The sequence below is a fragment of the Anoplopoma fimbria genome, chromosome 13, assembly GCF_027596085.1.
Source record: "Anoplopoma fimbria isolate UVic2021 breed Golden Eagle Sablefish chromosome 13, Afim_UVic_2022, whole genome shotgun sequence".
Taxonomy (NCBI): Eukaryota; Metazoa; Chordata; class Actinopteri; order Perciformes; family Anoplopomatidae; genus Anoplopoma; species Anoplopoma fimbria.
The window spans coordinates 11,814,067-11,824,751 of record NC_072461.1 but is presented as its reverse complement, the minus strand read 5'-3'; the positions used below and the strand labels follow the sequence as shown (position 1 = coordinate 11,824,751).

Below are 10,685 nucleotides of genomic sequence, written 5' to 3'. Positions count from 1 at the left end.
ACCAGAAAATTGGTGAATGCCACAAATACTTTTAAAGCACCAGTGTGTGGGATTTGGTGCCATCTAGCGGTGTGGGTGCAACCAACCGAATACACCTCTGCTCACTCCTCCCTTTCCAAGCCTCAGGTAACGTGAGTAGCCGAATGCAAAACCCTGGTAACGCTGTTTGCTTCGCCCCCAGGCCATCCATACCATAATAAACACTCCTTTAGGTACTACGGAAGTTCAAATATTGCCATTTCTGCTAATAGATCTCCCATAATGCTACATGCTGGCCCTTTAAATCAGCGGTACGTGCCACTTAAAGTGGCCCTATTATGCTTTTCCACTTTTTCCCTCTTCTTTAGTGTGTAATATATATTTTTGTACATGTAAAAGGTTCGTAGAGTGTAAAACCTGAAGTCCACTCCTAAAAGGAGTTACCCTCCCCCTCAGAATCTCCTGAGCTGCCTGAAACGGCTCCATTGAATTCTCTCCTTCACTTCTGTAACTTTATGAGGTCACAATGTTACCGAAGTGACATAAAACGTTTGGCCCTCAAACAACAAAAGAGAGAGGGAGCTGGAGCTCCGGAGGAAGAGATTTTTTGAAATGTGAAACGCTGACCAATCACAACAAAGCGGGCTAGCTGACCAATCAGAGCAGACTTTGCTTTCTGGAGGGAGGAGCAAGCACTACAACGGAGCATTTCAGAGAGAGGGTGAGAAGAGGTGCTGCAAGACAGCCAGGATGAGAAAAACAAGGAGGATTATGAGCATTAACGCATGTAAACATGTTGTAACTGTAACTTGAGATAAAAATAATCACCAGGAAAATAGCGTTATAGGGCCTGTTTAAGAACAAACTTGTTCCCAAAAAGTGGTTCTTGCATGTTCTTGTTTCTCCAAATAGATAGTGATGTACTTTTTAAATGTTCTAATAAGAAGGGAATTCCATTCACCTTTATTGGTTTGGGCTGGACGCACACATCTCCCCGACAGATATCTAAAAACTTCCAAATAAAACCCATACTATCTGCATAGCTACATATAGATACCATTATAGGACAACAGTGTGGTTAACATATTACATATAAAGTCAATAAGTGTTATTGACTTTTATAACGATTTCTATTGGACGACAATTGATTGAAAATCATGAGCTGGATCATCTTGTATTCATCATTCAGAGGGTTTGAGTTTAGTGAGAAAAAGATGCACAGTGGAAAGCCAACCCAATATATGGTGTGACTCTCTGTAACTTCATGCTACATGGTTATGTTCAAGTTTCACGAGGTTCATGCATATTTACTGCAACATAAAACACTCCACACGCTTTTTACTGCTTAACCGATGATAATAAAGGTTATTTTATAGACCTGCTGTTGAGACCAAAGGGATACGATCTAACATCCGCTGTCAATATAATATAGAACCTACTTAAACATGATTTAAACTAGATTCAACTTTATTGAGTAAAAGTACTGAGACATGGAATTGCAGTTATAATACATACAGTCAGTGCATCCTCAAACTTTGATAATACAACATATAACAGATAACATTTTCCTCAACATCAATGAATATATGGAATAAGACTTTCTCTAAAAGCAGAAAGAGTTGAATTGCTTGGTGCAAACCATTATATAGATTATTTTTTTTTTACACAATGAGCTGATGACTCATAGATAATTGTAGATAATTGAATGTTATGTGCCAAGATGTCAGAACTTTGATTGGTTGTTCTAGTTGCAAGTTCAAACAGATTTGACTTTATGCATTTAAGTCACACGCAACTTTCTGGGTCATACAACACACTGAGAAACTCAAAAAATGTATGGAATTCAAGTTCTATCACTGTATATACTACATATTCCTTAGTAAAAACTATTTTAAGGAAAAAGTACTGAATACTTGTCTTTTGGTCAATATGGACATATTGATCCTAAGTGTGTTTGGCGTTTTGTGTATTTGGAATAGTGTGTTCTTTGTACAATAGCAGATACTACATGTATTTCTTTGATGTTGGTGAATGTAACTTGTGTACATAAATGTATTAATAATTTAGATTAATACTGATGGTCTGAAAAGTAAAGGATAAAACAACATAATGTGTCTTAGTGAAATGATTGACTGCGTCTGTCTTTATTATCAATATTAAATGTCAGTGGTAGTTTACCCTCATACTAATTTGTAGTCTTTATGCATTTGACAAATTAATTAAGGTAGGTTTGCCAACAAAGACATCTATCTCTACAAAAAGACAAAAAAAACACAGGGGGCTTTGTACGATAGCGAGCCAACTGGCGACAACCTCTGATATTTAAAAGTAAAGCCAAAGCTGAAATGCCTTAAACTTGAATTATCTCTAATGTCCACCAGGGGGCGACTCCTCTGATTGTATAGAAGTCTATGAGAAAATGACTCTACTTCTTACTTGATTTATTCCCTCAGTAAACATTGTAAACATGAGTCTATGGTCTCAATCTCTAGTTTCAAGTCTTCTTCAATACAGCATGATGTTCATTTAGTAAATGATGGTCCATTTAGAGTCAAATAGATCATAAATCAGGGTATGCTTTAGGGCGGGGCTACCTTGAGATTGACAGGTCCTTACTATAGACGTACACGGTGTCATTACGTCTCTCCTCCTCAGTCCAAATATGGCCACTTACATTAACTGGTAGCAAAAAAAAACCAAGATGTCGACCCCAAATCGCCGAACTCTAGGCTTCATAACATCAGTCCACAGACCAATGGGTGACGTCACGACGACTACATCCACTTCTTATATACAGTCTGTGGGCATGCCCCACTTTATCTCTTGATCCACACGCCGTAGGCCCCTCTAGCTGGTTTTCCAAAAAGAAGAACAAGTAGATAACAACAAAATGGATGTTTGTAAAGAGAGGTTGTGGAAGGAGACCCGCCTTTAGCTACAATATAGTTTGTCTTTAAAGGAATACTAAGACAGCTGAGTTGAACTCCTGCCAGGAACATGTCATAACTTTGTTTCTTGCTGCGCACGGTTCTTTTTCTTGGCTTTTAAGGCGGTTGGCGAACAACATAAACTGTGCATTACCTCCACTAACTAAAATGGAGTGTTACAAGCAAAGTCTTTTTCCGAAGGCAAGAACTGAGAGAGAAAGAATGTTCGCTGCTATGAGTGTGATACACTACCTGGTTTGAATCATGTCATCTAAGCTATGTGAATGATTTTTACCAATAGAAACGACACAGCGATATTCAGAAAAAGATAAATGCAATGTGATGCTATGAAATGTCCACTAGGTGCCTCCAAGACAAGATACACTGAAGCATACATTGATATTGTGTTTCTTCAACAAATGTATTTAGTCTTGTTCAAAATATTGAACATATGCTGCATCACTGGTGGAACTCAAGGTGCTCAATCAATCCAGTCTTGTAACCTGCGTCGATACCTCGAAGTTCTGAGAAGAGACAACAATCTCTATTAATGACGTCCTACACCGCACCAACAGCAGCCCATTAAATCAGACCAGAGAACTAAGAGAACACAGCGTACCATGCCTTCTTTATTGAGTCATAACGGCGGGGAACAGTGATAAATACAACGTGAGACACTCTGGATGGCTTCTCATCATCACAACGGGAGGAAGTCTGGATCCCCAGGAGCACACGTACTTTTAATTAAAAAGTTGGGAGAGCACAATAAAGATGTACAACAGCCCAATCTGGTACAACCTGAACCCCCTTGTCCCTTAGCTTCATTTCAAATGGCAAACGTTGACATATGTTTTTGTTTTATTTTTTATTTCAGGAGAAACAAGCCAATTGAGATCACTTGAAAAGAAAAGAAAAACTGTCAAATCAAGAAAGTTAACATATTAAAGACAGTATAAATACATAAAAGAAAACAGTGGATTACATTTCAAGAATATAAAAGCTTTTGTTTGGCGGAACAATATTATATACAATATCTTACAAGGTCAAGAGACTCCATAACATTAACGTTCAGTGTGTTTTATCCTCTTTTTAATTAGAGAATTCCATCCAGATTAAAGGAAAGATCCTTTGTACATATTTAAATACAGCATATAAACTGACACATTGTGAATTAAGTGGAAACTTGCTGTAAAGCGTCGTCTCTCCGTTTCCTTCCTCAAAAGCAGTTTAGCCAGCTGAAAATATATCACCTTCAGAAGCAGATTAGTGCGGCAGCATGAGACGAGTCGACACGTTGACGATCGTGTCTTCAACTTTTTTTTTCTTTATGATCTGAGTCGAGTTTGATGGATCTTTGCGTAATGAAAACCTACTCCGACTATGAAAGAGCACATAAACCTTCGGTTCAGGTAAAGATGAGAAATTTAACAAAGTGGAAGATGAAAGATTTTAATATTTAATGCGAGGCCCGAGCGTGAACTAAATTAGTTTTAGTTGAAGGCATCTGAACAGGGTCAGACAGGAGGTGAATCCTTCCACACACAGAGCAGATTTAGGGTTTTTCTTTTTTTCCTCGGGTAAAGTAATTTACAGCTTGCCCTATCTTAAAACGTTCCTGGAGCAAAATACCGGAAAAATACACTAAATCATCACCTCGTCAGCAGGACACACTGTATATATTGAGTATTGTGCTTGCACTTGCTTGAGGATGAGATGTCAATCAATCCGAGTACAGAACGCAGAACGCCTCCAGCAGAGGAGGAAAGGAAAAACTACAATGATGAATTCCTTTTAGGAATATTTATGCGATCATCACTCAAGAGTTTAACTGTAATGGAGGATTCTTTGTGAGTTATTATGTATGCAGACAGTGACTGTCTAACTAGGCTGTTACCATGAAACCAAGAGTGGGACCGTAGCTGCAGAAAGTGTTGATCACAATGTACATCTAGAGTAAACTATATTTTCTATCATTTTACTTCAGACATTCATTTAAACTTGTTGGATTTAAGGTCACTTTCACACCAGAAGTTCAGCTCAGTTGGTCAGAACAAAAAAAATAATATATATTGTTGCCTTTTAGATATGGTCGTGTTCACACTGGCTTTTTACAAATGAACCTAGAGCTGTAAACGTAAAGTAATGTGGGCTGAAAGGAAACTCTTTACCTTTTTGGGTTAGGGTTACATGGGGAAAGTTTAAAAAAAGATGACAGTAAGTCATGCTGCACTTCACTGAGCCTTATGTGTTTATTTGTATTCTCTGGTGTAACAAAGAGCTCCTAAAGAAATAAGTGATAATGACTTCTATTAGTATAGACTGAAACTGGACTGTGTATATCATATCTACAATCAAGAACAGTGTGCTTAAATATACTTATTTACCATCACAAGACCCTGTGGTTGGTTTTGCTTTCACAACCACAAATGAACCACTCTCGAGTCTGCTTAGATCCTTTCTGGTGCGGAATTAAGCAACTGGACCCAGACCCTCCTTTTCAGTCGGTTTGATTTAAAGCAAACTCTCCACCACCTGAAGTCATGATGCGAGATGTGTTCGTTTTAGCACAGACTACTTATAGATCCATCTACTGATCGTCAACGGTCAAATACGCAATCTTATAAGCAATGCATCTATTTATGCAAACCATCGGGTAACCACGGTAACGCATCATGCCACTATACGAGTGCAGTGTTTTATTTCCCCGACACATCACTAGTACTCCAGACCTACTTTGTGTGTTAGTCAAGTCAAAGCCATCATGAGGCAGACCAGGACAGAAAGGCAAGAATATGTCCCTGGTCCAGACCTTACGAGCGGGTCTGCAGGTGTGAAAGAGACCCTAGTTGACAGTTTGGTACTCTTATTATTATCATCCTCATCATCTCATCATCATCATCAATCTGTCGCCACGGTCGCTCTCGGGAACGCTGTGAGTGTCATAGTCATTCTTACGCATTCTGGGAGACATTCCAAAGGATTAAATTATAATTAAATGAGTTCTCATTATTCTGGGGAGGATCCTGGGAACCCTCTAGGAGTCCTCAGGAGGTCCCTGGACTCCACTTTGCCCCGAAGAGCCCACAGGTTCATTACTATGGCCGGCCGAGGCCCCATCGCTGGAGTTCTCAATATTTAACTCAGTCCTCAGTCCCACTCTGCCGGTCCGTCTCAGTAGTAGGTGCACCAGTTGCTGTAGTCGCTGGGCATCAGGCCGCCGGTGATGAGCAGGATCAAGTCCACGAACCACCAGATTCCCAGGCCGCCCAGGGTGAGCAGCTTCCCGACGGCGGTGCCGGTGTGGCCCAGGCAGAAGCGGTCCACCCCGAAACAGCCCAGGAAGAAGGAGTACAGCAGCGTGGTGATGAAGTAGTGGCCGGTGTATCTGTGCAAAAAAGGTCAGTTCAACAACCATTTAATACCAGGAACCTAAATCATTGTGACAATATTCAAGAAGAAGAAAAAAAAAACACCTGCAATTGGATCTACAACCAGTGCACACATTAAAAGCAACAGCTGTTTTCTACAATAGAACAAATGTAGAATGTATCCTTGTACTAGATAGCATGGGTGTCTTTGCTTTGATTGTGTCCAACCGCTACACCTCTCTGATCCGCAGATACGACAAAGATTAAGCTCATGAGCCGGTGAATGCGGAGAACATGTTGTACTGTGAAAACATGACCAGAAAAACGGGAGCGTGATGGCTCTGTACGTTGGTAAACATTGCCCTCTAGTGGTGACAGATCGAATCACTATTTATGGACCTGGAAGCATGTACAGTGCATATTGCACAGGTGGAAACAGCTCCAGCAGTAAATAGTGCATCTCTTTTCAGGGTATATCCATAACCTGTCTGAGTAGCTCTACCAATACGTTTTACTGTGAGTATGTAGTAGTCAAAATCTTGTTCCTATGTACTGTGTTTAGTCTCTGCTGAGGGCCATCAGCAACTCATTCACCAAACGGACCTCGTATTCTAGCTAGCAGATATTTCGACAGGCGGCTCTAAGTAAAAGGATGTGCTAAAATGAAGAATAATTATCAATTTTAATTTCTTCTTTTAAAATGTATCCAGACTGGAAAAGACTGGATATTTTTTGCAGGACGTCTTGAAACATTGTTTATGCCTTTAATGACACTGTAAAGGTAAATGTCTACATAAAGTAGAAACATAAAGCCAGAGAATATGACAAAAAACAAACAATCATTGTGATTTTTACCTGAATATTGAATTCAAACATCAGCTGTTTTAAGAAGTCATATTTTAAAACGTAAGCATGCTTTTTTTTTTTAGTATTCTAACAATTAATACATGAAATACTTTTTTCCTAAAATGTTGGGTTTTTGTCACATGTGAACCATCAGCGCGTCCCCTTACTTGATGCAGGGCACGTTTCCTCTGAGGAACTCTCTGGGTCCGGCACACTCAATATCGTCGAGGGCGGTGCAGATAACCCGTGTGCGGTTCACCTCTTTCTGAGTCTGGCCCCCCCACTAAAAGACAGAAACAGTAAAAAAAATAAAAAATAAGGTGAAGTGGTCGGTGATTAACAAAATCATGTGTTCTTCAAAAAACAACACTTACCCCGACACAACCGTGGCCCATCTCCTGAAAAGCGCTGTGGTTCATTGAATGATCGACGGGATCTTGACAGTAGATGAACTCCTCTGGTCTTCATCGGACATCGTGTGTGTAAAGAAAGATAAAGAGGGAGGGAGGTAAGCTTGTATGCCACTGCTAGGAAAATGACACGATCACCAATTACCTATTATCTATTGTGTAATTTTGAATATAAAGAACACAAAACGTCATTAGAGATACATTACAGATATCTGTTCTGGATATCCAAATAGATAATAATATGACAAAATGGCTGACTTCAGTTATGACCAGTTACAACTGGATTGTAGATCTTATATAAGGGAGTTTTTATTATCTATTGCAGGTAAAAAAAAAAAAATAATGCAATTTTGGATATCTGAAACTGAAAGATCAATACATATGAATGGAGAAGGAAAAAAAACATAGTGGGATGACGTTTATGTCTTCCTGGTTTTTTTCGACCGGGAAGACATAAACGACAGATTTTCTGCAGTATTTAAATTGAGTCTCGCAAGTGAATATCAAAATGGTCATTTATATTTTTTACGGTTTTAAAGATAAAATTTCGTTTTTGACAAGTAAAATCAAAGTTGTAGATAAATTGAAATATGATTTCTGCTGATAGGAATGTAATTCAAGATATTTTTTATAGACATTCTGACTAGTGAGAATATCATTTTTGCTCAGAGAAATGCTATAATGAATATATATATATATATATATATATAATATAAATATAGAAAGGGGTGTGGTTTGATTCAATGTTCAAACGGCCTAGCTATAGCCACCTTCATTTTAACATTAACAACTCTGGTTTTAGGCTCTCATCTCACTTCATAGCAGACCCCTCTAATAGAGCATGACAGGCCCAGTTTCGTATATGACCTCACAGACCCTCTCCTGATACTTAAGACTGGTCCACATCAGCTCGCAGCTGTTCCTCAGATAATAGATCATTCTTATATTGTATTACACCTGACATTCTGAATGTAACGTTGATTAAGAAAGTCAGACTGTTGGAAACAGCGCTGCTTAAGGTAAAGTGTCTGTGTTAAAGATGGACAAGTGAGTGATGATTTCTGATTTTAGGACTAGCATCAACGTTAGCTAGCGTAGAACTGCACCGCCTCATCTTACTTACAGGTAGCTGCAGAGGACGACCGGTGACGGGGGTTTGTACTCATAGGGCTCTGTATAATTCCCGTTTTCCACCGGTATTTCGTATTTCACGACGATTTCCGGCGGCTGCTCGCTGAACGGGACCGCGGTAGCTCCCTGCCCAGGAGAAGCGGAGGGGGTCTCCGATGTCGAAGAGTTTTGGGAATGAATTCCTTCCAGACATTGTAACAGAATCACCGCCAGCAGCAGCAGTAGCTGTCCGCACAACAGAATGTAGCTCACCGAAATCATTGTCACCCTCAAAATGCTGCTTTCATTCTGATAAAATAGCCGTTCATGGTTAACGGCGACATTTAGCTAGCTAGCTACCGACGACGGTTTATTTGGGTCGCGTGTGTATGACGCGCCGGAGGTACGTCATCAAATCCCGCCTGGATCTTTCTTTTTTTTTTTTTTTTTTTTTTTTTTCAACTTTATTTAATTCTCTGTATTTGTTTTGCAAACTTCCTGTTCAAAACAGCTCCTACCAACCTAGGACATAACGATAAACTAGTTATTTATCACTATGTCTTATTAGTAGGACTATGCTCGAAAAAAAAGAAACATTACTGAAATACATTGAATAAATACCATTGGAATATTTTGTGTCAATTTAAAATATCTTTTTTTAATTTAAGTCATGTCTTTTATTAAACTCAAGGCAAAAAATCTTTAACCAGAAAAGAATGTAATGAATAAAACACAACTTTGAAGATTGAATCCATTAAAATTTTTATAATCTATTCATGATTTCGAAATCTATTGCTTCTATCCCACCATCTTTATATTTCATATCTTCCTTTCTGTTGTACTGTAGCCTATTACTCTAAAATAAATTGAAATTGTTCTTTTAAATTTCTTTGATAATCTTGAGAGATATGGCTTAAGTATGCAGCGTAAAGTTTCAAATTGTGTTCTTCCAAGCAATGTCATGTCTCTTTGCAACCAATTGTTATTGTTGTTGTTTTTTTGTTTTTTTAAAATTAATTCAACAGCATATTTAACATAATATGTTTCACTAGTATCTGAATATTTGCAAATATTGCAAATTGCTATTGCAACACAGCAAACTCCCCCCAAAACTCAATTTGTTGATATAAAAAGAAGACACTTAACACTTAACACTAAATTTCTGGCTTCAAATGTTTTAAAAAACACATTTTTGTGAACTATTTTTGTGATACAAGAGTAGGGCTGTGTTCCACATAGCATACTTTTTTTCTTTTATTCTTTTAGTACATAATGCAGCTGCCCTTACAAAGTTAGTACTGTTGCGTGCAGTATGCATTCAATTGGCACATACTACTTCAACATTGCAACTTGAACTTTGACCCGGTTGCTCATATATCTGCTGGTCAAAGGATTTCGCGCCAGGGCAGCCAGAAATGCATGCTGGCTTGTTTACTGCAAAATGCCACCAGATGCAGTAGGACATCCTGGTCTTTCTGTCTGTTCCAATTGACATAATATGTATTCTGACAAACTAAATCTTTTGTATCCCTGGCTTCTAAATAGTCTGGCAGTATGGGTATTGGAACGCACAGAAAGTTACCCTGATCATCCTGCGATATTCCGCATCTATTTCCCGTAAAGCAATTGCGCTAGCTAAAATGACAGTCTTTATGGAACCTATGACATCACGTGATGGTAGGGAGGCGCATGAGCAACAGCGCTTATATACGCTAGCCGGATAGATGTGAAACTATATAACAACATCATGAATAATGACCTCATCGGCTTTCTATAACATACGTCCATGAACCAATAAGGTTTTAGCAAAATATGAATCAGTGGGTTGTTGGTCACTTTCAATCAAATCAGATCAAACTGGCTGGACTCATAGACTGTATATGGTTTGACTGTTAAACTCTTCGTAAATAATAGATGTTTTTGACTTGGTATAAAAAACACTTGAAGCCAAGTTTACAGAGGCTTTAAAACCAGCTACAAAAAGGGACTCTTTGGATAAATATAATTTTATCTCATTTATTGGATTGCAGTTTTTAAGAAAAAAA

General features: G+C 38.6%; 1 protein-coding gene across 1 annotated transcript; it reads right to left on the bottom strand.

The window, feature by feature from the left end:
• Positions 1 to 5,439: 5,439 nt before the first annotated feature.
• On the bottom strand, positions 5,440 to 9,050 carry tm2d2 (TM2 domain containing 2). The gene is made up of 4 exons (XM_054610161.1): positions 8,654 to 9,050; positions 7,495 to 7,582; positions 7,288 to 7,403; positions 5,440 to 6,291 (listed from the first exon to the last, which is right to left on the bottom strand). Exons 1-4 carry the CDS (start codon positions 8,920 to 8,922, stop codon positions 6,078 to 6,080), a joined length of 687 nt encoding a protein of 228 aa, XP_054466136.1. The 5' UTR covers positions 8,923 to 9,050; the 3' UTR covers positions 5,440 to 6,077.
• Between the last annotated feature and the right edge of the window lie 1,635 nt (positions 9,051 to 10,685).